At 41.6% G+C, this 26,751-nt stretch overlaps 1 protein-coding gene across 2 annotated transcripts in view; it reads left to right on the top strand.

The window, feature by feature from the left end:
* The window catches only part of FBLN1 (fibulin 1), a 114,747-nt gene that overhangs the window by 61,092 nt on the left and 26,904 nt on the right, over positions 1-26,751 (top strand). The window contains exons 15-16 of one of the 2 annotated variants that reach the window (XM_030539612.1): positions 15,025-15,167; positions 19,815-19,946. In XM_030539612.1, the coding sequence (XP_030395472.1) occupies positions 15,025-15,167; positions 19,815-19,946 (275 nt within the window). Of the gene's footprint in view, positions 1-9,157; positions 9,571-15,024; positions 15,168-19,814; positions 19,947-26,751 lie in introns of those variants that run through there. The other variant, XM_030539620.1, reaches the window with a different exon arrangement.

Raw genomic sequence — 26,751 nt, 5'->3', positions numbered from 1 at the left:
AACCCCCCCCCCCCCCGATTGACTTATTGCCTGTAAGCAACCCACCCTCCCCCTTCAATTACAGCTTGCTTAAGCAAATAAATTCACTATCCTTTAAAAATCACGTATTCTTTATTAAGTCATTATAAAAAGAGGGAGAGAACTGACAAAGTAGCCCGGGTGTGGTTTGGGAGGAGGATAGGAGGTAAGGAAAAGGCCACTAAAAAAATTTCAAAGTAATGACAGCCTTTTGGTTGGGCTGTCCACGGGGAGTGGAATGGGCGGGTGCATGGAACCTTCCCCCATGCGTTCTTACACGTCTGGGTGAGGAGGGTATGGAACATGGTGAGGGGGGAGGGTGGTTACACAGGGGTGCAGCGGCACTCTGTGACCCTGCTGCTGTTCCTGAAGCTCCACCAGACGTCAGAGTATGTCAGTTTGATCACATAGCAGCCTCAGCGTTGCATCCCGCCATCGCTGATCTTCCTGCCGCCACCTCTCATCTCGAGCGTCTCTCCTCTCCTCACGTTCGTCCCTCCTATCCTCACGTTGTTTCCTCCTGTCCTCACGTTCACTGGCATCTTTCCTGTAATTTGATACCACGTCCTTCCACTCATTCAGATGAGCTCTTTCATTGCGACTAACTTCCATGATTTCCGAGAACATTTCGTCTCGCGTCTTTTTTTCCCGCCACCTTATCTGAGATAGCCTTCAGGATGGAGTAGGAAGGCTTGAAAAATTTGCAGCTGCATGAGAGAGGGGAAAAAAGGGAGAGAAGTATTTAAAAAGATACATTTTACAGAACAATGGTTATACTCTTTCACAGTGAACAACACTATTCACCTTACATAGCACATGTGATTTCACTACAAGGTCGCATTTTGCATCTTAATATTGAGTGCCTGCGGCTCTGATGTTAGAGATCTCTCAGATGCAGGTCCAGGCAGCAGAATTCAGCTTGCATGCATCCATGGTAAGCCACTGTCTTTCGGCTTCTGCAGCCTTCATATACACAGTGCCCTCCTTTCCCAAATACCAAGCAAATCTCGTTCAGTGCTGCTTCTTTCCTGTTAACATGCAGCAGCAGAAACCCCCCACCCATCCAATTCTCTGGGATGATCGCTTTACCCCTCCCCCCACCATGTGGCAGGTATGGAAGATCACTGCTAAACACCCACCTTCCCCCTCCCCCCCCACCGCGTGGCTGGTAGCAGGGAAGATCCCTGCTAGCCAAACATGAAAAAGCTCAGTGCCATTTCCTCCCTCCCCCCCCCGCTTGGCTACCTGCAAGGAAGGATTTCTTTTAAACAACAGGCAAACAGACCAGTAGGAATGGCCATCTCTGTCCCCTTAATTAAATTCCTGAATTTCAACCAGGTTACCATGAACAATATTACTGTCCTGAGGATAACACAGCGAGATAAAAACGGATGTTGCTTGAATGCCAGCAATCACTGGGGCCATATGCAGCTAGGCTTTGTCATGCAATGATACCAGATTACTTGCTACATGCATGGCGTGGTCAAGTGTTCTACCATGGAGGACGGAATAAGGCTGCCCTGCCCAGAAACCTTCTGCAAAGGCTTTTGGAGTACCTCCAGGAGAGCTTCTTGGAGATGTCTGGGGATGGAGCAGAAATCCTCCATGGACATGTTAACAGACTTTTCCAATAACTGTACTAGCCGCGAATGCATCCCAAGTCCTCAGGGCAAATTAATCATTAAAAAATGCTTGCTTTTAAACCATGTTTTATATTTGCAAAGGTACACTCACCAGAGATCGCTTCCATGGCTTCATTGTCTGGGCTAGTGGCTTGGGAGGGCTGGGAGGGTAATTCCGTCTGGGTGAGAAAAAGCTCCTGGCTGTTGGGGAGAACGGAATGTTGTGTGCTCTCTGCAAGCTCGTCTTCCTCATCTTCCCCGTCCGCAGAATCCTCAGCCATGGCTGAGATTACCACCCCCCCCTCGGAATCCACGGACAGGGGTGGGGTAGTGGTGGACCCCCCTAGAACTGCATGCAGCTCAGCGTAGAAGCGGCATGTTTTCGGCCCTGCCCCGGACCGTCCGTTTGCTTCTTTGGTTTTCTGGTAGGCTTGTCTGAGCTCTTTAACTTTCACATGGCACTGCACTGAGTCCCTGGTGTGACCTCTCTGCATCATGGCCTTGGAAATTTTTTCAAATGTTTTCATTTTGTCTTTTGGAACGGAGTTCTGTTAGCATGGAATCCTCTCCCCATATAGCGATCAGATCCAGTACCTCCCGTGCGGTCCATGCTGGAGCTCTTTTTCGATTCTCAGGAGACTGCATAGTTACCTGTGCTGATGAGCTCTGCATGGTCACCTGTGCTGGTGAGCTCTCCACGCTGGCCAAACAGGAAATGAAATTCAAAAGTTCGCGGGGCTTTTCCTGTCTACCTGGCCAGTGCATCCGAATTCAGATTGCTTTCCAGAGTGGTCACAGTGGTGCACTGTGGGATACCACCCGGAAGCCAAAGCCGTCGATTTGCGGCCACACTAACCCTAATCCAACATGGCAATACCGATTTCAGCGCTACTCCTCTCATCGTGGAGGAGTACAGAAACCGGTTTAAAGAGCCCTTTATATCGATAGAAAGGGCCTCGTTGTGTGGACGGGTGCAGGGTTAAATTGGTTTAACGCTACTAAAATTGGTTTAAACACGTAATGTAGACCAGGCCCCTGTGATGCTAAGAGACTAAGATAGGATAAGGAACCCAGAGAGAGAGACTAGGACTGGGAGCCACTAGGTGGGGGGGAACGAGGCTGGCTGAACAATGAGACTGGGACTAGGTATGTAGAGGGGTAGAGTGAAACTCAGACAGCAAGTTCATAAGGGAACACCAGTACTGGCTGGGCGAGGAGATTGGGACTGAGATAAGAAGCCTTCAAGACTGGAGACTGAGACTGGGCAGGAAAGGAACCATGGAACTGGAACAAGGAGCCATGGGTGGAGAAGAGACAGAACTGGGACAGGCTGGAAGGGACAGGGCAGAGGGGTCACGCCTCTGCCTAGCAGTTGAGCAAGGGGGATGTCGCCGCTTCCAGGGAGACCTCTAGGTAAACGTGACCCAGAGCTGGCCTCACCCCATCCCATGCCGCTGCCCCCTCCCAAACTCTGTTGTTGCTGCTGCTGGAGAGGGAGGCATTGAGTCAGATGGGAAGCCTGCCAGCCCCACCAACCTCTCCTTTCCTCCCTACTCCAGCAGGGGTCCCGGGCCACACGGCACTGCCTGCCGCCTCCCCCACAGCACCTGGGCTGCCCTCCCTCAGGCCTCACCTCCCATGTTTTATTCAGGGGTATATAGTAAAAGTCATGGACAGGTCATGGGCCGTGAATTTTTTTTACTGCCTGGGACCTGTCCATGACTTTTACTAAAAATTAGGGCTGTCAATTAATTGCAGTTAACTCACACGATTAACTCAAAAAAATTGACTGTGATTAAAAAGCTAAATGCGATTAATTGCACTGTTAAACAATAGAATACCAATTGAAATGTATTAAATATTTTTGGAAGTTTTCCTACATTTTTGAATATAATGATTTTGATTACAACACAGAATACAAAGTGTACAGTGCTCACTTTATATTTATTTTTATTACAAATATTTGTACTGTAAAAATGATAAAGGAAATAGTATTTGTCAGTTCAGCTCATACAAGTACTGAAGTGCAATCTCTTTATTGTGAAACTAACTTACAATGTAGATTTTTTTTTATGTTACATAACGGCTCTCAAAAATAAAACAATGTAGAACTTTAGAGCCTACAAGTCCACTTGGTCCTACTTCTCGTTCAGCCAATCATTAAGACAAACAAGTTTGTTTACATTTACGGGAAATACTGCTGACTGCTGCTTATTTACAATATCACCTGAATGTGAGAACAGGCATTTGCATGTCACCTTTGCAGCCGGCATTGCAATTTATTTATGTGGCAGATATGCTAAAGATTCATATGTCCCTTCAGGCTTCAGCCACCCTTCCAGAGGGCATGCTTCCATGCTGATGATGCTCAATTAAAAAAAAAAGTGTTAATTAGATTTGTGACTGAACTCCTTGGAACATTCAGCATCCTCTGCCCCTCCGTGCGCTTCCCACAGCGAGCCCGCCCCAGTGGGGTCCTGGGGAAGCTACAGGGTCCTGCATCCCCACTTTGCAGTCAGACGTGACTCTCAGCCAGCCAGTAAAACAGAGGTTTATTCAATGACAGGAACAGGGTCTAAAATAGAGCTTGTAGATACAGCGAACCAGACCCCTCAGCTGGGTCCATTCTGGGGGGCAGTGAGCCAGACCCCCCATGTCTGCACTTCACTCCTCGACCCCAGCCAGCTCCAGACTAACAAACCCCTCTAGCCCCTCCTCTCTGCTCAGACCCTTTCCCGGGCCAGGAGGTCACCTGATCTCTTTGTCTCCAACACCTTCAGTTGGCACCTTTGCAGAGGAGGGGCCCAGGCCATCAGTTGCTAGGAGACAGAGCGTCAGGCATTTAGGTGCACTGGCCCTTTGCTCTGCCAGATACTTAAGAACTGCCATGGGGACACTGAGGCACCAACACAGTATTCAGAGAAAACATTAAGAATATTCCCAGTTCGTCACATCTCTCCCCTCTTCGAGACCGAACTGAGCGAGGTCACTTCAGCCAGTGACCTGGGGAAGTTCGAACCCACCAATGTTCCCAGGGGTGCTCCAGCATCTTTCCCATTCCTTGGTGTGAGTTACACCAGGACAGTCAATGGCTATTAACCAAGATGGTCAGAGACACAGCCCCATTCTCCAAGTGTCCCTAAATCTCTGGCTGTCAGAAGCTAGGATGGGATGACAGTGGATAGACCATTCAATAAATTGCCCTGTTCCCTTCATTCCATCCATTCAGTCCCTGGCATCTGCCACTGTTGGAAATTAGGATACTGAGCTAGATGGACCATTGGTCTGACCCAGTATGGCCATTCTTATGTTCTTTTGTTCTTAAGTAAGCTCTCTCATGAACAGAGAGTGGCAGATACTGAAGAACCCAAGTTATTTCAACTAAGGTTGACATAAACAACCTTTCAAACTCTCCACCCAAACAAACAAGCAAAAATTTTTTTGATGTTATACTATTTAGTATTGTTTTGCGCTGAGTCTACCCCCTTGGTCAAACCATGCCCAATGTCAGGCGACTCTTCCAACTCAAATAGTGAGGACATGAGGATAAAGCAACATGCTTGTGTAGAGGACTCTAACATGCCTCTACTGAGTGCAGAGATTGATATGTACCCTATAAACACACAAAAACAGAACCAAATTTCAGCACTGGTTGTACTGCTAGGGGGGAGGGATAGCTCAGTGGTTTGCGCATTGGCCTGCTAACCTCAGGGTTGTGAGCTCAATCCTTGAGGGGGATTTAGTTGGGGATTGGTCCTGCTTTGAGGAGCAGATTGGACTAGATGACCTCCTGAGGTCTCTTCCAACCCTGATATTCTATGATTCACTAGGTCCTTCATCCAGCATATTGATATGGGTTCTCTTTGAGTACAAAGCCTTACATCAAAAGGATCTAGGTACCCTTTCATCAGTGCATGAGGAGTTTATGTACTTAACTCTTTTCATCATAATTGTATAAGTAGCCTTTGTATCAAGCAAAAGCAAGACTCAAAAACTAAGAACAACATAACAATTTCCTTGATATAGAATACTTTATTATATCCTTAAAAATAAAATTTCTTTATTGTTTGACAGAGGGTTTCTTCTTTAAAGAACCAATATTTTGCACTTAAAAACAAAGGTCTCAGTAATCATTTGTGATCAATGTTGTCAAATAATATCATTTTAAAAGAAAAACAAATCTGAAACAGTGATCTATAATATTATGAATGGATCCAGGCATAGTTTTTTGCAATATTTTAATATTTGTATGTTTACTTTTTTAGGGCCATGCTTGTAACGTAATTGCAGAGGTTTGCAGGAATTCTAAAGAGTTATTCAGAATTGCTCCACTCTAGGCAGTTTTATTTTTGTTCTGTTTCACCAGTTTTAATTTTTTTTCTCTGGTATCCAGATCCCTCCCCTTCTCCAATCCTTCCTTTAAATAGGTTCCTTAGTGTTTTTACTCACAGCGACACTTAGTGGTAGCAGGATTCAATAACGCTATGGCCAGCTAATCCATAGTGCAATACCACAGTTGGACATACACCCCTGGTCTTGGTCTGCTCGTTTGCTAGGACTAGGTTGTTCAAAATTCCCTACTGTATGATTTTCTTCTACCCGCAGAAGGGAAGAATTTAACATTGGGCCTAGAAAGTACATTGGGATTTAGATACTCATTGTTTACTGTTATTGTGGGGGATGACTCCAGATTGAACTCTGGTACTTTGAATGCAATAATATTTGCTAACTATTCTTTGCGGCTAGTTGATGGAACAGTCATTACACATTCACTAAACCCACAGTGAAGTGTGGAGGGTGGATCACCAAACTATAAGATAAAAGGTCTTGAATTTTAAATAATTCTAACTTCCTAGCCACAGACATGTCTCCACAAATAACATTTCAGAATCAGCAGAATGTCCTTTTAATAAGCTTTTTTTTTTTTTGCATGAACTTTTATTTTAAAATTCATTTGACTTTAGCAGAAGAGTGGATCATCTGTATCCTTCTGTGCACATGCATGTGTAAATGCTTCCAAAAAGCCATCTGTATGAAGGAAAATTTTCCATGATTTCAAACTTAGCATCTTACCTTTCTAACAACATTTCCAAACAACCAAAACCAAAACCACCAGATTAAATGCCATGAATTTTCTTAAGAGAAATTAATTGTGCGCTATGGAAAAAATGCAAAAACCAATATATAGCTTAAATATCATAAGAGCAGTCAGGCACAATTAGGCCTCAACTTAAGCTTGTTCTTTACATACATGAATAAAATAAGCATGTGCAGGTTCTACCACTAGTCTGTTGGGTGATCTTGGCCAAGTCACTTTCCTCCCTTTGCCTTAGTTTCCCTATAAACTGAGGAATCCCGCAAAATGGGGATAATGATACTGACCACCTTTAGAGTTCCAAAGATGAAAAGCTGTACATAAGAGCTAGGTATTATTATTATTTATCATTATTAAGTCTTTGAGGATTCAGCTTTTAGATTTAATTAAACATGCTTTGTTCAACAGGTTAATGGCCTGTTGTGAACATGACTATACTGGGTGTTCCGGTAGGAACCCAGAGTTCTCTTGATCTTGCTTTTTAAAAATAATTAGTCTGCCAACAGTATTCAATCTGCGTACACTCAAAGGGCCATAAAATGCACAAGGCCACTTCACATTGGTGATATGCAAAAAAACAGTGTGGTTTGCTCGGAGACTTATGATTTACATAATCTGAGCCTGTAAGGAGCTTATTTGTTGCATCAGGGTGGAAGAAATGGAGTAGGTGCTCATGTCTCTTACCAAGCATTCAGTGGGACATGGCAGTAAGCAAGTAATGGTTTTGTGCCTGAGCAAATCTTCAGTGGAGAGCAGCCCTTGCAAACAATGCTTTTTGCAAATAAATAATTTAATACTTATCAGCTTTGGAAGCGTATACAGGACATGACTTGCATGTTTTGATGGCAACACACCGGGTTAACTCACTTAAAAACAAAAAAAACCCAAAACCTGGATTTCATTTTCTCATTGAGTTTAGCAAATGTCACATATAATTTTACTTGATGAATGGCTATGCTTAAGATGAGCCTGAACTTTATTGCTGTATCTGAACAACCTCAAACTCTGCGAAAGTTAAATATCCAGAACAGAATATCATGTCTTTCCCCTAACTCTTATCGCGGTCTGGAACAAAATCCTGGATCCTAAGATCCTGGACATGGGGAAGTTCAGATCCAGAACTGAACTTGGTGGTTTGAGTCTATTTTTCATCTGAATTTCAAATCAACCTTCATTTTAGGTGAATCTCTAATGCTATAAATACAGTTCCAAACCCACCAGATGAGATATGCAGATTCTGATTAATATGTTAGCATACGATAATGTTCCCCATTAGCTATGAATGTTAATGTGCATGCCCGGCTGTAATATTTCACAGGAGAAGCTTCACTTCACTTATGAAAGGAAAGAGATTGCTGCCTTTGTGGGGAGCATGACTTGCAGTGCCCCTGGTGAGACTAGGGCCACCAATCCATTGCCACCCTGGCTGGCCAGCATTTTGTTGTGGGCAGGATTGGCCCTGATTGGCAGATTCACAGTCAGGTGGATGTGGTGTGGTATGGAGGCTGAGAGTTGGAGGGGGAAGAAAAAAAGCAGTCAGCAAGGGGCTGGGAGACTACTAGCAACGTACTGAGATTTTTCCCATTCATATTTCCTTTTGAATCAGGTTTGTAAGTGTGAGGTTTGGTCCAGGGCATGGGCTGGAGAAACGACGCTATTGGGTCTGGTTTTTAGTACCTGTTTAGAAATGTTATACATGGAGCTGAGCTGGTTCTCTTGGTTACACAGGGTAGTACTGATCACCCTGCTAGGATCTGGAAGAAGTTCCTCTTCAAAGTAAATTGGTCAAATTGTCATGGTTAGGTCAGGAGTCTTCCTCTGCACTGCCACAAGTTAATAGACGTGATCTTGGGTGCCTTCAACTTTTGAGACTTTTGGATTGTCCTTCAATATATGGAAACCTTAAAGGAGTCTGATTTTCAGAGAGTGGATACACTGCGCTTTTATAAAACCAGGGATCTATAAGATATCTGAAGAACTTGGGCACTCTGAATTCACTAGTCACTTGGGAAAACATAGGCTTTTGTTTGCTAGGCATGAGACCACAAAACAAAAATCTACTGTTTTTGAAAGAAGCTAAGCTCTGTTAAAGAGGACCCTAGACAATTGAAGGCTAAATTTGGATAATATTTCACCCATGATAAGGTGTCTCGGACTCCTTTCTAGTTTAGCATATCAGTGGGTGTGAGGAAAGGGCAACTCTTCTAGAAGTGATATAACTCTCTCCTAAAAACACAAACTACAAACAAGTACATACTTATTTAATGAATGTCTGTTTGCATTATGATTGAGTCATATTGGAGAATGGATACAGTGCGCAAGTCAGCATATCATTTCTCACCCCACTGCCCCTTCCTTTGCTACCACCCTGCTAACTGTATGTTAATCCTCCTCTTGTCTTGTGTTCTCACTTTTCTTGCAGTCGCTGTGAGCGCTTGCCTTGTAATGAAAATAAGGAGTGCCAGAGCCTGCCTTTGAGAATAACCTCCTATCACCTCTCTTTTCCTACCAACATTCAAGTACCTACCGACATTTTCCGCATGGGCCCTTCCAATGCTGTCCCTGGGGATAAAATTCTGCTGTCCATCATCAGCGGGAACGAGGAGGGTTTTTTCACCACAAAAAAAGTGAACAACTACAGTGGTATTGTGGTCATGAAGCAGCAAATCAGAGAGCCCAGAGACCTTCTTCTGACCATTCAAATGCAACTTTTCCGCCATGGAACTGTCAGCGCATTTATTGCCAAACTTTTTGTCTTTGTTTCTGCACAGCTTTGATCCCTAACATGCAGACATCGGTGGCTATTTTTCCCCTCTGGCTGTGGCTTTTTATTTTTTTCTTCAGTTTTAATAAAGTTTTAATGTCAATTCGTCTATTGCATGCTGCACGTGCAATGTATTTATCATTGTTACAATTCTCCACTTTTCTCCATCACTTAACATCTCAGTGTGGGCTGTGTTTCTTATATATGGCATACATCATTATATAAGGGGCAAAATAGAGGTTCCTAGGGGACTTTCAGTGCAACTTCTACCCACAAAGGGCTGAGGACATAGCTTTTGTACAGCAGTGCAACTAGAACTTTTCTGAAGATGCACAGACTGACACATCTGGTTTCAGAGCTCACCAGTGATTTGGGGTGCATCTGTGTTAAGGTTGTCCAAACTGGAACATCTTTAAGGCATCTGATTTTTGGAGACTAGGTGGCTAACGTTTTGAAACTCAAAACTCTTTAAGGTGTCTTAAGTTATGCACTCAAAAATGGAGTTGCTTTTGAAAATTTAGGACTTCATTCCCAGCTGTTATAAATCAGCATAGCTCTGTTGAAGCCAATGAGTCTGATTTACACCAGCTGAGAATCTGACCCTTAGTTTTTAAGTATAATATAAAAGTGAATCCCCCCTAAATGAAAGTTTTTAGGGCTGTTTCATCCTTTCACACATGGAATGTCCATTCAAGTCAAAACTAATGGTGGGAAAATAGCAACAATCTCATAAACACATTTCTTTAATAGCAAATAGTGAGCACCTCTCTACTCAAGTGGTTATATTGTGAAGTGTCTCTAGAGGAAAAAAAAATTAAATGATGTTTTGTTGGGTTTCATGTCAATTTTCTCTCTCTGGCTTCCAGATCGAAGCTCATGAAATTACAAGTGTAAAGAACGTTTTTTTGTTATTGTTCTTTTTCTTGCTAGCAACACTGAAAAGCAACCCTGGATTCTGAAGGTCAAATCTAGTTCCTTTTCAATTCTGTATGATCATCAATAATAAAGAGGATGCAACTGGGACTTATTTAGCAATTCTACTGGTGTATGAACCAGTATGGACCCTAGTTCATTCTCCTGTCATTGTAGTGACTCTACAGAGCTAACAAGACTAAAACATTAAACATACAGACCTAGGGGCATTATCCACATATTTTAACATGAATGCTCAGTCATGGCCTCGGATTATCCCTGTCCTATCTAGATTGCACCTGCTAGGAATAATCTGGGTGAACAGAAAATAATCCACTGTCATGTAAATACAGACACCACAGATCAGCAGTAGGGAGAGAACTTGGAACCTCCAGTACCAATGTCATAAGCCCTGACCAACTGAGCTAAAGAAGTAACTATTACATGTAAGTTATAGACTTATATCCCCAAGGTGAGCCAACAACTAGATAAGGACATGATCATAACATTTAGCCAGTGTATTGCATGTTTCCTTAAGTAAAGTTTATCCCAAGTGTCTCACAGACAGTCAAGTTCCATCAGGCGTGCCAATTTGTAATGAGCCTGTCACCACCTACTTATAAAGGTACCAGGGACTACCAGTGGGGATAGAATCAAAACGTTACATACTTGAAAGCACTAGCCTGTATTACTTAAGCTAAAGGAGTTTCTAATCCTACTGATCATATATGGCATCTACATGTACGTGGTTACAAGTTCATTACCTGGGCTGCTCCCCTTGAGGCCATAGTCAACTTGGCTAGAGACACAAAAATAAGTTTGGTTCTACAGCATTAATATATATTCATTTGGGGGTGAAATCAGGATAGTGTAAGAATCTGGCCCAAAGTACTGTAAAATGCTACAGTATACTATCATTTTATTGTGTGTGCGCATTGAGCAAGTAATTTAAGAACACAGAGCCCACATCTTGTGGCGTTAGACAAAAGCTTTCATACTTAAGTTTATTTAGAACCTTTAAGCACCATTGATGTGCGAGGCTCTTTCCAGATAAGAAAATTAAACAATGTAAAGAAAAATGACAACCCAAGAAAAAAGGAAAATATTCAAATGAGCATTATTTACAAAATAATCAGAGCAACTGGATTATTCTTTATTTTTATTTCATGTTTGAACAAGCGTTAAGGAAGTAGCAGATAGCGCTGGAGCTGAAATTTGTGATAAAGGCAAGCCAAAAGGAAGGAAAGGATTTGAAGGAGCAAAGATCTTGGCACATGGGATGGAGTCTGTTCCAGACTTAGTGGCCATTGTGGAAAGAGGCACAAATAGAAGAGGAACACACAAAGAATTTAGCAAAGTCCAAGATTGAGTGCAGGAGGAGTATGAAACAGAAATAAACAGAAGGTAGTCAGAGCAATGTGCAGCTTTGAAGGTGAAGATAAGGAATCTGAACTAGGCCCCAAAAGAAAGAGGTTGTTCCTAAAGAGACCTGAGGACAGAAATGGTGGGGTTGGATCAATAGAAGAGCATGGTAGCATTGGCAGCTGTAGTTGGGATACATTATAGAAGTTAGCAGAGTCATCAGAAGAAAGGAGGTCAGAGAAGGGAATGTTAGGGTAGCCAAGGTGTGAGAGAACCGAAGTATGAACCTGAATTTTAGCAATGGGGACAGAGAAAAAGGGGAAGCAGCCACTTAGAGCCAAAGAATGATGGGGTTAGAAGGGATCGCAAAGGTAATCTAGTCTAATCCTCTGCCAAGATGCAGGATTTGTTGTCTAAACCATCCAGCCATCTTTTGAAAACCTCCAGAACATGAAATTCCATGACCTTCCTAGGCAGTGTGTTCCATTGTCCTACTGTTCTTACAGTTAGGACGTTTTTCCTGAGATTTAATCTAAAGCTACTATGCTGTAGTTTGAATCCATTGCCTCTTGTCCTACCCTCTGTGGCAAGAGAGAACAACTTTTCGCCTTTTTTTTATCGGAGCTTTTCAAGTATTTGAAGATCACTACCATATTCTCCCTTAATCTCCTCTTTTCCAAACTAAACTTACACAGTTCCTTCAGCCTTTGCTCAGAGGGCTTGAATTCCATCTCTTTGATCACCTTTGTCACTTGCTCTGGATCCTTTCCAGATTCTCTACATTCTTTCGGTACATTCATGACCAAAACTGGACACAGTAGTCCAGCTGAGGCCTAAGCAGCACCGAGCAGAGCAGTACTATCTCCTCCTATGACTTGCATGCTGTGCCTCCCTTAGTGCATCCCAAAATTGTATTTGCTTTTTTGCAACAAGTGCAGAGAGAAATGGAGACATTCAAAGATTCTCAGGCCAGAAGGAACCACAGTGGTTATCTAATATTACTTTCTGCATAACACAGTCCATAAAACTTCCCCAAACTAATTTGTGTTTGAACCAGAATGTATCTTTTGGGGAAAATAGTCAAGTTTGATTTAAAAATGGCCAGTGATTGAGAATCCAGTGCAACCTTTGGTAAATTGTTCCATTTGTTAATGACCTTTATTGTGAAAAATTTACTCCTTATGTTATTGAAAGTATAGCCAGACTGACTTAGTCACCATGATTCCAACCATGCAGGTCTTTGAAGGAAAAGACCATCTATATACATTATGTGATAGAAACTTCTAAAAATTACCTGAATAGCCTTTTCACATATTGTCATGATTTAAGATCCAATATCTCCTTTTCCAGGCCTAGATACAAGTGTTTTGTGTCCTTGGAAATCTGGGAATTATTCTTCTCCTGTTCTGTCCATGTGTGATAACTAGCCTTGATGAGCACGATTTTATTTAAAACTTGGCACTGGTTTAATCCTGTATGATCAGTGTAATTCTGAAAAGGGAAAAAGAAGTAAGCATTTTTCTGGTAGTTGACTATTTTTCTTATCTGATCACGTGGATATCATGTTACGTGTGTGTGTGTGTGTGAGAGAGAGAGAGTGAGTTGTGGATCCATGTGCACTAATTTCTGAATATAATATATTTTTCATTTTTCATATTCTTAAATGTCCCCATACATAATGCTTAAAAGAGAGGGAAAAAGTTACTAGAATGTGGGTAATTTTTGCCCTATTCCTTGTTCTGTTTATGATGGTTATTAAAATCGGCTGATTTAGTCTGGGGACCAAATTGTATAATTTAGCAGACCCTTATTCTGAAATCAACAGTGTTGAATAACTGGAAGTTCCTTCTTCTCAACGCAGAAACTAAACACTTTGTGACAAGTTCAAGAGTAATGATATAGGATTTGTCATATGGGTCAGACCACTCTTTCATCAAGTCCAAATGTGGAACGTGAGTAGGAGGTGGGAAATTGAAATTCCTTCTTAACCCATATAGTGGTAATCCTAAAGCATGAATCTTAATTAAGAATAATAGTGTAAATCAATGTAGCTCCATTGACTTCAGCTGGGCTGTATCAATTTATATCTGCAGAGCATATAGTTTTCTTGATATTGCATATTATTTTCTTTTATGAGTGTTTTGCTTTACATGCAATCAACATGTGCAACATTGTTTGGTTTAATGAGTAAGCATGGGAAGAATTTGAAAAGAACAGGAATCTTTTGTTTTTGATGGTATCTGACAAAGTAAAGATTCTATTTTTTTTTCTCTTCTGTGTGAAGTTTTCTCTTTACATCTTTTAATCTCCCTCCCTCCAACTAGAAATCCTGAGACTACAAACTTTTCTTTTTTGCTTGGAAATGCGAAGAAATGGGCAGGTCAAAGTTGAGATCACTTGTAGGGCTTAGGGAAAGTCACACTGCCAGTCTCAGCACAACCCTTTTATCTTCAGGGAACACAGACGGGGTATTGTGTGACGTTCATGTACTACAAGTGACTTTAAATTCAATCTAGTTGGACAAAAGCAAGAAGTAGTTTAATTTGTATTAGACTGCATGTAGGAATGAGCAGCTGGTGGTGATATAATATGAACTGACCCTTAGCATTTCCCCAAACTCAAAATGAAACCTTTGGGGTTTGGAATAATTTGATTAACCTTTCCCCCCTCCCTCACCCAATTTCCATTCCTCTCTGTTTTCTCAATTTGGATGGAAAGGGGAGGTACAGAAAAGACTGAAAGAAAGGCTCCTTTGGCTCTTGTGCTATAAATCATGTGAGAAAACCTGCCCTGATATTTCCTGCCAGATTTCTAGACCAGAGAAGTTTGTCTAAGCTTTGAATGAATGTCTGATACCAAAGTGAGCACTGTGTACCAGATGTTAAGCTCATGTAATTCACTGTAGTTCTACTAAAGTCAATGAAGCTGGTTTACACCAAGTGAGAATCTAGCCCTGAACTGATGGTCCTTTTGTGTTTGGATGGCTATCTTTCATGGGAATCTCTTATACTGGATTTCTCACATTGCAATTAGTAGGTCCTGAGGGTTAGAGATCCAGTCTTGAGGATTTCATGACTGCAACTCTCAGTCAAATTATTCCAGAGTACTGTGGTTTTGATGATTTTCACTTGACTAAGAGTTTGAGGGGAATAATGAATACTTGTATCCATTGTAACTTTTGGTTCCCAATCTTGCAAAACAAAGTAATTCATTTTCATGGTTAATATTTATCTTTTTGTTTTCCCTCTTAGAGTCGGACTTGAAAGGACAGATACTATTCGCTGCATTAAATCTTGCCGACCAAATGATGTTAACTGTGTGTTGGATCCAGTCCACACAATTTCCCACACAGTCATTTCACTACCCACATTCAAAGAATTTACTAAGCCTGAAGGTAAGTGTTCCTTGTTCCAGTTAATAGCCTATAAGATTAAAAAAACACCTGGAAATCCTTGCTTAAAGCCAGAATAACTATCAGTGCAGTAAAATGTTTGCACAGTCCCAAATTCTATCATTCATTCCTTCATAATTATTTATTGCTATTTGTATTACCGTAGAGTCTGGGAGCTCTAGTCATGGATCAGGAGTTTATACCTTTGTGGGGCAAAAGAATCATTTTGAGCTCAAACACACACAGGTTCTTTTGTGTGTGGATTTCAGGAAGGCAGATTTTGGTAAGCTCAGAGAGCTGATAGGTAAGGTCCCATGGGAATCAAGACTGAGGGGAAAAACAACTGAGGAGAGTTGGCAGTTTTTCAAAGGGACACTATTAAGGGCCCAAAAGCAAGCTATTCCGATGGTTAGGAAAGATAGAAAATGTGGCAAAAGACCACCTTGGCTTAACCACGAGATCTTGCGTGACCTACAAAATAAAAAGGCGTCATATAAAAAATGGAAACTAGGTCAGATTACAAAGGATGAATATAGGCAAATAACACAGGAATGCAGAGGCAAGATTAGAAAGGCAAAGGCACAAAATGAACTCAAACTAGCTATGGGAATAAAGGGAAACAAGAAGACTTTTTATCAATACATTAGAAGCAAGAGGAAGACCAAGGACAGAGTAGGCCCACTGCTCAGTGAGGAGGGGGAAACAGTAACGGGAGACTTGGAAATGGCAGAGATGCTTAATGACTTCTTTGTTTCAGTCTTCATTGAGAAGTCTGAAGGAATGTCTAGTATAGTGAATGCTTACGGGAAGAGGGTAGGTTTAGAAGATAAAATAAAAAAAGAGCAAGTAAAAAATCACTTAGAAAAGTTAGATGCCTGCAAGTCACCAGGGCCTGATGAAATGCATCCTAGAATACTCAAGGAGTTAATAGAGGAGGTATCTGAGCCTCTAGCTATTATCTTTGGGAAATCATGGGAGACGGGGGATATTCCAGAAGACTGGAAGGGGGCAAATAAAGTGCCCATCTATAAAAAGGGAAATAAAAACAACCCAGGAAACTACAGACCAGTTAGTTTAACTTCTGTGCCAGGGAAGCTAATGGAGCAGGTAATTAAAGAAATCATCTGCAAACTCTTGGAAGGTGGTAAGGTGACAGGGAATAGCCAGCATGGATTTGTAAAGAACAAATCGTGTCAAACTAATCTGATAGCGTTCTTTGATAGGATAACGAGCCTTGTGGATAAGGGAGAAGCGGTGGATGTGATATACCTAGACTTTAGTAAGGCATTTGATACGGTCTCGCATGATATTCTTATCGATAAACTAGGCAAATACAATTTAGATGGGGCTACTATAAGGTGGGTGCATAACTGGCTGGATAACCGTACTCAGAGAGTAGTTGTTAATGGCTCCCAATCCTGCTGGAAAGGTATAACAAGTGGGGTTCCGCAGGGGTCTGTTTTGGGACCGGTTCTATTCAATATCTTCATCAACGATTTAGATGTTGGCATAGAAAGTACACTTATTAAGTTTGCGGATGATACCAAACTGGGAGGGATTGCAACTGCTTTGGAGGACAGGGTCAAAATTCAAAATGATCTGGACAAATTGCAGAAATGGTCTGAGGTAAACAGGATGAAGTTCAATAAAGATAAATGCAAAGTGTTCCACTTAGGAAGGAACAATCAGTTTCACACATACAGAATGGGAAGAGACTGTCTAGCAAGGAGTATGGCAGAAAGAGATCTAGGGGTCATAGTAGACCACAAGCTTAATATGAGTCAACAGTGTGATACTGTTGCAAAAAAAGCAAAGGTGATTCTGGGATGCATTAACAGGTGTGTTGTAAACAAGACATGTGAAGTCATTCTTCCGCTCTACTCTGCGCTGGTCAGGCCTCAGCTGGAGTATTGTGTCCAGTTCTGGGCACCGCATTTCAAGAAAGATGTGGAGAAATTGGAGAGAGTCCAGAGAAGAGCAACAAGAATGATTAAAGGTCTTGAGAACATGACCTATGAAGGAAGGCTGAAGGAATTGGGTTTGTTTAGTTTGGAAAAGAGAAGACTGAGAGGGGACATGATAGCAGTTTTCAGGTATCTAAAAGGGTGTCATCAGGAAGAGGGAGAAAACTTGTTCACCTTAGCCTCCAATCATAGAACAAGAAGCAATGGGCTTAAACTGCAGCAAGGGAGATTTAGGTTGGACATTAGGAAAAAGTTTCTAACTGTCAGGGTAGTTAAACACTGGAATAGATTGCCTAGGGAAGTTGTGGAATCTCCATCTCTGGAGATATTTAAGAGTAAGTTAGATAAATGTCTATTAGGGATGGTCTAGACAATATTTGGTCCTGCCATGAGGGGCAGGGGACTGGACACGATGACCTCTCGAGGTCCCTTCCAGTCCTAGAGTCTATGAATCTATGAATCTATTAATCTTAGTCTAGGAGAATATCTGAGCCTGAATGTTCATGTGCACTGTGCCCACTGTGCACTGCTCTAGCTATGAAAAGGTACATGGAGGTGGGTGTAAATGTAATTTATATTACTCTGCCAGAGCAGTACAAAGTGGGCATAGTATAAATGAGACTCCAATCCTCTTTTTCTTTGTTCAAATTATAAGACTGGGGGCGTGGGAATTAGATGAAAAAGGACAGAGGTCTTACCCACTTTCCAATGGTAAAATCCTCACCCCATTTAAGTCAATGGAAAACTATATTGACTTCGATGGGGCTAGGATTTCACCCTGAGTTTTACAAGGCACTTTTTCAATCTAAATTGATGATTATTGACCTATTGGAAAAATGTTTTAAATTCCATTTGAGATTTTAACATTAAATAAACTAAGGAAGTCAGCAAGAGAGTGGCATGGGATTCAGAGCTTGCTGAGGGGGTGGTTTTTTCAAAAGCACCTGTGGTTAGGATCAAAGTCTCATTGAAAGCCAGGGGACTTTGTGCACTCCAATCATTTGGAACCTTTTAAAAATTCCTGCCTTGCATCTTTAGGCCATTGGTTGGATTTGAAACTAAGTCAGTAATGATCAAATTGTGTTAGTATCTGATGGCTGTTTGGTGAATTATGTGAAATGAATTGATGATCTCTGTATGGTTTCTATTATAAAATATTCTACATTGTGAAAATCATCACAGGCTGGCTTTCCTGTCAGAGAGGCCAAGTCATCAAAAATGAGCATCCTCCTTCCCCCTAAAGAGGGTGTTCCCTTCAAGCCAGTCTTTGCACTTTGGTGGGGCACTATGAGGAAGCTTGTGCTGCTGTTGCTGTGTGGTACCTGTGGGTTATCAGTCCTTCACCTTTCATGAGCATAACATTCACTTTCAACCTTTAAAAATAATATTACAGAGTATGGACCAAATTTTGATCTTTGAGTACAGCTCCTGTTGATTTCACTGGGAAGTACCTACAACTCCGTGGTGGAATTTTGTCTTCAGTGCCATTCATGTGCAAGATACCCATTCAGTAACAATTCGTGAGATCAGGGCTTTCACTACGCTAATCTATATAAGAAACTTCAGGGTTCCTCGCTCACTTCCTACCAGATGTGATTTTTCTTCAAATGTGCCAGTATGTCTGGTCTCAGTAGAAGACCTGTACATAGTTGTTGGAGTTTTTCTTAGATCTCTATAGCAGTTTTAATCACTATGGAAGATCCTTATTTCTCCATGTCAGTTTTCTCACTTGTTTTCAGAACCTCGGATACACAGGTGTTGTCCTTAGGAGGCACAGAGCCTTCTGGGGTTTCTCACTGTCTACACTGCGAGACTTGAGACCAGATTCAGTCACAGGAAAAGATTCTGGAAAAACTGCAGAATCATAAAACAAAATTGTCACATCTCTCAAAGATGAGATTTAAAAACACAAAACCAAACCAAAAAAAACCCCTTCATGCCTTCATTTGAGATCAGAGAGCCAGAATCTCAGCCCTGGCAGTGGTGCCTCAGTGGAAAGTATCAAGAGCTGCCCAAAAGGGGAAGCTGAGGGTTCACCCTCACAGAAATTCTGTGCTACCCACTCCCCAACTCTTCCACTTAGGAGATAGGAGGGAATGTGTCAGGAGTGAGAGGGGGTGAGGCAGACTACATGACCTACCTCATTCTTGGCTAGCACAGTGGTCCTCATGGGACTGCTGCAGCCACCATAACTTCTTAGGCCATACTTAAGTCTGCTGTGTTGACACCAAAAGGGATCAGAGTTCAGGGGATGATCTCCATTTCTTCTCAGCACATGCCATCAGTTTAGTGAGTCCTGGAGGTATTGCACTATACTCAGTCCCTAGTGGAGGGAACAGCTCATGGTTGTCTTGAGACACCATGTTGAAGTGCTGATTGATATTTGCAGTGGTCTTGTCAGATGCGAAAAGGACTCATGACTGACTGCAGGGCTTATGACTGTGGTGGCTTGGGATAGTAAGCTAGGGAGAAATAGGGATCTTCTTAAGCACTCCTCCAGCTCCCACTTAAAAAAAGGTAGCTTGCCTATTTTCAAGTGTGCAAATTCAGAAAGAATAGTTTTACCAGTTTTTAAATAAAATATCTATTGCTCAACACAATTAATTTTGTAGACTGAGTATTGAGCTTAGCCACATTAAATTGACTTCAAATCCTTTAACAAATTTTGTGATGCTTTTGATCACAGAGATTATTTTTCTTCGAGCCATAACACCTGTGCTCCCAGCCAACCAGGCAGATATCATATTTGACATAACAGAAGGAAATCTAAGGGATTCCTTTGATATCATCAAGCGTTACATGGATGGCATGACAGTGGGTGAGTACAGTATTTTCTATGTACAGTATGTGTTCCTTTTCCTGTCAGTATTATCAGAAGATGTAGGTCGAAAGGCGCAAAGGAGTATAACTCAGGGTAGCTTTCTAACTTGACTTTCAAGTCTATATCAGTTTAATATTCACCCTGTCTGGTCACATATGGTTCATCTGATCTGATTTTACAGACTTTGATTTGGTCTCAGGATAAATTTTGGGGAAATTTTAAATATAAATCAGTTGAGAAATGGATGTAATTACAAATGTAAATTTTCATCTTTAAAATTGTCCTTCCCCCATTATAATTGAAGCAGTTAGAAGTATACCATAGAAGATTTTAATGGTAAAATTTCTCCAGTTGCTGCTGCTGTTTTTGTTTTGTTTTATTTTTTTTTCTTATCGACTCTACAGTTTAAATAGCGTGGTAACAATTTTTGGTGTAAAATAATGCATTTACATTGTAACTACCGAGTACTTTGCTGAAACTGTAACTGTTTCAATATTGATTGGCAGGTCAAATTTATTGTTTTTTCCAACTTCATGATTGTAAAACATATAAGTAGGCAGGGATTCCTTGCTGGCAGATTGTGCTGCTGTCTTTCGAGGTTCTGTCAGTTAGGCATATGTGAGTAAATTCCTGCATGTGTTGCAACTTTCTGGCCTTTGAGATTAGAGGGGTCCACAGAATCATTTCATTTAGAAAGGACTTGTACATAGGACACAAAGAAATGCACAGGATCAGGTTACGCCCTGAAGCGTGGGATTTGAAGCATGAGATTTGCTTTGCTTTGCCTTAGCGTGTATATATGAAAACAAAAGAATGTTTTTCCACAATTATTTGTGTTTAGCATGTATATTTTATAGTCTGGCTGGAGCCCAGATTTATGTACGTGCTTTTATGCTTGTGAAAAAGATTCTCCTTCTGAATTGTGAGTAAAATCCTTGCTGTATTTTTTACGTATTGAAATGTTGATGTGGAGTAAAATGTTTTTATGGGGCACTATATTTAGCCTGGTCTGTAGGTGGCACTGCTGTATTTCAGAAATGTGACAATACAGTATCAGCAATGTCTAAGTTTATATTACTGCAGATAAAACAAACAGTCATTAGGTTTCTGTCTCATTCTTTATCAGACAGAAATGTGCAGCTGAATACTAAGAAGGGCTTATAAGATTACAGATTTCAGGCATTGGTTTGATTCTTTAAAAAATATACAAACAAGATCACTCTGTAGCTAGTGACTGGGAGACGTTGGCTTACTACAAAAGCAATTTTCCCTCTCTTGGTATTGACACCTCCTCATCAGTTACTGGGAGGGGACCACATCCACCCTGACTGAATTGGCCTTGTCATCACCAGTTTGCCACTTGTAAGGTAACTCCCTTCTCTTCGTGTGCCAGTATATTTATGCTGGTATCTGTACTTTTCACTCCATGCATCTGAAGAAGTGGTTTTTTACCCACGCAAACTTATGCCCAAATAAATCTATTAGTCTTTAAGATGCCACCGGACTCCTCATTGTTTTTGTAGATACAGACTCACACGGCTACACCTCTGATACTCTGTAGCTACCATAGTTTTCTTTCCCCACGTTTGTTCTTGTCTGAAAAAATAATGCCATGTATAGAATTATGACTGGCCATGGTGCTTGCCCGAGGGAAACTGTCCAGTTTTGAACAATAGGACATAAAACAAATGGCACTTAAACTAAATAAGCCAGATATATGTTTTGTAATGTATAGGAGAAGAAGGATGGCCTTACACACAAATCTAAGAATCAGTTGATCTAATTTATATACTCAGCTGTACAGGAGACTTCCTGACTGACATTTAACTTCTCTGCATCTCAAGTCCCCATATGCAATATAGGGATAATAATATCTATCTACAGTACCTCGCAGAGGTGCTGAGACTAAATGAATTCCTGTATGTAAAAGCACTTTGAGATTAAGGCAGACAGTGCTACAGGAGTGCAAAATGTCATCATTTATTTAATTTTCTGGATAGATTAGGTTTGCATTGCTGAATGGCAAATCAGGGCCTGAACAGCAGGAGCAGGAACAGGAACAGGGCTTCCTTTTGCAAAATCCTACTTCAGCGAACTAAAATACTTCTTGTGGTGTCTGGTCTATCTGTGCTTCCTTCAAACATTTTTCATAGGTCTCAAGTGGAAATTAGAGATGATCATAACTCTAATTCTAGAAAAAAAATGACAGAAAGCAACCTGCCTATAGCTCAGAGGGAAAAAGCCAACTGATCTTACATGGAGGGGTAGGGATTCAGGCTACTAGTTTGTGTGGGTTAAATCAGGAACAGAGTCTGGTGCTCTAACAACTATTTTATTATTATATTTGTTTATTTTAATAGTTCCCAAAAGGGTGCTAGGAACACAAAACAAAGACATGACCCCTAACTCCAAGGAGTTTACAAACCAATTTCAGATATGACACAACAAGGGGAGAGTATGGTTTGCATGCATATATGAGGGGAAGAAGGATAGGGACATCATCTGTAAAATGTATTCAGCAAAGGCTAGTGATCTTGATGGTGCAAAGAATTTAATTTATCTGAGAGAAATATGCTGCATGAATAAGCAGAAGGCTTAGTTGGCAAGTTTCAGTTTGTTGTAGGCTTTGCAGAAGAAGTGGGTCTACAGGAAGGATTTAAAAGAGGAGGTGGTAATAGCTTCATGGACTAGTTCAGGGAAGGTGTGGCAGAAAGCATGGAGATGGTTATTGGTGGGGAGGATGATACAATAAGAAACTAAGTCAAATAAATAGGGAAGAGAAGATTTATGTAGTGCAATGAGACAAAACCTGAACTTGGTGCCATGGAGAAGATGGGGGGGACTTGATCAGGCTGATAGGCCAGGAAGACTATCCTGGTGGCAATGTTTTGCATGAACAGGATGGAGGTTGATGTGGGTGTCACATAGGTCAGAAGAAGAAAGCTACCAGATGTTCCTTGGGATGGTGCTTGGGATATGCTACAGATCCCCAGGGTCTGATTTGGATATGGATAGAGACCTTTTTAATGTTTTTAATTAAATAAATACCACTGGAAATTGTATGATTATAAGAGACTATTTAACTTCCCAGATGTAGATTGGAGGACAAGTGTGACTAATAATAGTAAGGCCCAGATTTTCCTGGATGTGATAGCTGACAGATTTCTCACCAAACAATGGCTGAACCAGCAAGTGGTGAGGCCATTTTAGATTTGATATTGGTGAGTAGTGAGGACCTGATAGAAGAACTGATTGTCGGGGACAACCTTGGTTTGTGTGATCATGAGCAAATTCAGTTTAATTTAAACTAAATGGAAGGATAAACACAAATAGATCTGCAACTAGGATCCTTGATTTTAAAAGGTCAAACTTTAAAAAATGAAGGGAATTAGTTAGGAAAGTGGACTGGATTGAAGAGCTCAAGGATCTGAATGTGGAGAAGGCTTGGAATTATTATAAGTCAAAGCTGCAGAAACTATTTGAAGCCTGCATCCCAAGCAAGGGGAAACAATTTGTAGGGAAGGGTTGCAGACCAAGCTGGATAAGGAAGCATCTTAAACAGGTGATTAAGAGAAAGCAGAAAGCCTACAAGGAATGGAAGATGGGATGGATTGGCAAGGAAACTATCTCTTGGAGATCAGAAAGTGTCTGGAGAGAAATGAGAAATGCCAAAAGCCAAGCAGAATTGGACCTTGCAAAGGGAATTAAAACCAATAGTAAAAGTTCTGAGCCATATAAATAAAAAGAAAACAAGGAAAGAAGTGGGACCATTAAGCCTTGAGGATGGAGTAGAGATTAAAGATAATTTAAGCATGACCCAATACCTAAACAAATACTTTGCCTCCGTTTTTAATAAGGCTAATGAGAAGCACAGGTCAGTGGCAGGGTGGCCAATGGTAATGAGGATATGGAAGCAGAAATTACCACATCTGAAGTGGAAGTCAAACTCAAACAGCTTAATGGGACTAAATTGGCGGGAAGAGGGTGGACTCAGATAATCTCCATCTAAGAATATTAAAGGAACTAGCATATGAAATTGCAAGCCCAATAGCAAGGATTTTTAATCAATCTGCAAACTCAGAAATTAAACCCTCTACCTGGAGAATTGCTAATATAATACCTATTTTTAAGAAAGAGGAAAAAACTTGATCCAGGAAACTACATGACCATTAGTTTGACCTCAGTTGTATGCAAGGTCTTGGAACAAATTTTGAAAGAGAAAGTAGCGAAGGACATAGAGGTAAATGGTAATTGAGACAAAATACAACATGGTTTTACAAAAGGTAGATTGTGCCAGACCAACCTGATCTCCTTCTTTGAGAAAATAATTGATTTTTTAGATAAAGGAAATATAGTAGATCTAAACTACCTGGATTTCAGTAAGGCATTTGATACAGATCTGCATGGGAAATAATTATTTAAATTGGAGAAAATGAGGATTAATATGATAACTGAAAGGTGGATAAGGAGCTGGTTAAAGGGAAGAGAACAGCGGGTCATACTGAAAGGTGAGCTGTCAGGCTGGAGGTAAGTTTCAGTGGAATTCCCCAGGGATCCATCTTGGGCCTAACCTTATTTAAACAACATTTTCATTAATAGCCTTGGCACAAAAAGTAGGTGTGCGCTAATAAAATTGGCAGATGACACAAAGCTGGGAGGTATTGCCGATACGGAGGAGGACCAGAATATCATACAAGAAGATCTAGATGACCTTGTAAACTGGAGTAATAGTACTAGGATGAAATTTAATAGTGAAAAGTGCAAGGTCATGCACTTAGGGAGTAACAACAAGAAGTTTTGCTATAATCTGGGGGCTTGTCAGTTGGAAGTGACAGAGGAGGAGAAAGACCTGGGTGTATTGGTTGATCACAGGATGACTATAAGCCACCAATGGGATGTGGCTGTAAGAAAGGCAAATGCGGCCCTGGGCTGCATCAGGAAGATATTTCCAGTAGAGACAGGGAAGTTTTAGTACCATTATGCAAGGGACTGGTGAGACCTCATCTGGAATACAGTAACTCCCCACTTAATGTCCTCTCGCTTAACCTTGTTTCAATCTTACGTTTCTGCTCAATTACAGAACATGCTCTATTTAAAGTTGTGCAATGCTTTGCTATAACATTATCTGACTGCCTGCTTTGTCCACAGCTGGCAGTCCCCCTATCAGTTCCTCTATGCCCTCACCACTGCGCCTCCCACCCACTGGCAGACCCTGCGAATCAGCACCTTCTCTCTCCTCTCCCTGCCTCCTGCCCGCGGCAACCAACTGGCTTGTGGCATTTAGGAGGGAGGAGGGAAGAGCTATGACCCAGTGCGCAGATTCCCCTCTCCCTCCTCTGCCTCCTGCCCACGGCAATCAGCTGGCTTGTGGCATTCAGGAGGCAGGGGAGGGAGGGGGAGTCTGTGTGCCATGTTCTCACTCCTCTCCCCTCCCTCCTAAATGCTGCAAGCCTGCTGATTGCTGAGGGCAGGAGGCAGGGGAGGGAGCGGGAGAGGAGTGAGGATGTGGCATGAGGAGTAAAGGGGGAGGAGGGGTTAAGCGGGCTTGGGGAAAGAGGTGGAGTGGGTGGCTGAGGGTTGAGCCCCCCACCCCTGGTGCTTGCAGAGTAGTGGAAGCTGCCGCAGCTGCACAATCTGCTTGTCCTAGCTTACAGCACCTTCACCTTCCTTACCTGCCTCACTGTCTCCAGTGCCAGTGGGCTGTGCCTATGTGGGGTAAGGCAGGGGTATCTCCCAACTATAGTACGTACTGTACAGCAAAAAGAAAATTTCCCTGGAACCTAACCCCCCCATTTACATTCATTCTTATGGGGGAAATTGTATTCGCTTAACATCGTTTCGCTTAAAGTCGCATTTTTCAGGAACATCTGTGAGGCACTACTGTACTATAATTCTGGTCTCCCAAGTTTACAAAAAATGAACTCAAACTAGAATAGGTGCAGAGAAGGACTCCTAGGATGATCTGAGGAATAGAAAACCTACCTTATGAGAGAAGACTGAAAGAGCTTGACTTGTTTAGCCTAACCAAAAGAAGGCCGAGGGGAGATATCATTGCTCTCTGTAAATTCATCAGAGGGATAAATATCAGGGAGGAGAGGAGTTATTTAAATTAAGCACCAATTTGGACACAAGAACAAATGGATATAAACTGGCCATCAGCAAGTTTAGACTTGAAATTAGACAAAGGTTTCTAGCTATCAGGAGTGAAGTTCTGGAAGGGGAGCAGTGGGAGCAAAAAACCTAACTGGCTTCAAGACTGAGCTTGATAAGTTTATGGAGGGGATAGTATGATGGGACTGCCTACAATGGCATCATTGGCATGTAGCTGATCTGCAACTGCCAGCAGCAAGTATTCGTACCAGCCGGTGGTGGGACATTAGATGGGTAGAGCTCTGAATTACTACAGAGAATTCTTTCCCGGGTATCTGGCTGGTGGGTCTTGCCCACATGCTCATGACCTAACTGATTGCCATATTTGGGGTCAGGAAGGCATTTTCTACCAAGTCAGATTGGCAGAGACCATAAGGAGTTTTCTCCTTCCTCTGCTGCATGGGGCATGGATAACTTACACATTTAAATTAGCCTAAATGGTGGATTCTCTGTAACTTGAAGTCTTTAATTCAAGATTTGAGGACTTCAGTAATTCAGTCAGAGTTTATAGGTCTATTGTATAAGTGGGTAGGCCAGGTTCTGTGGTCTGCAATGTGCAGGATGTCAGACTAGATGATCATGATGGTTCTCTCTGGCCTTATAGCTTATTAGTTTATGAAGAGACTGTTACAATAATCAAGATGTGAGATGA

This window comes from Gopherus evgoodei, chromosome 1, assembly GCF_007399415.2.
Source record: "Gopherus evgoodei ecotype Sinaloan lineage chromosome 1, rGopEvg1_v1.p, whole genome shotgun sequence".
In the NCBI taxonomy this organism is placed as follows: domain Eukaryota; kingdom Metazoa; phylum Chordata; order Testudines; family Testudinidae; genus Gopherus; species Gopherus evgoodei.
This window is presented reverse-complemented; position numbering and strand designations above follow the sequence as displayed.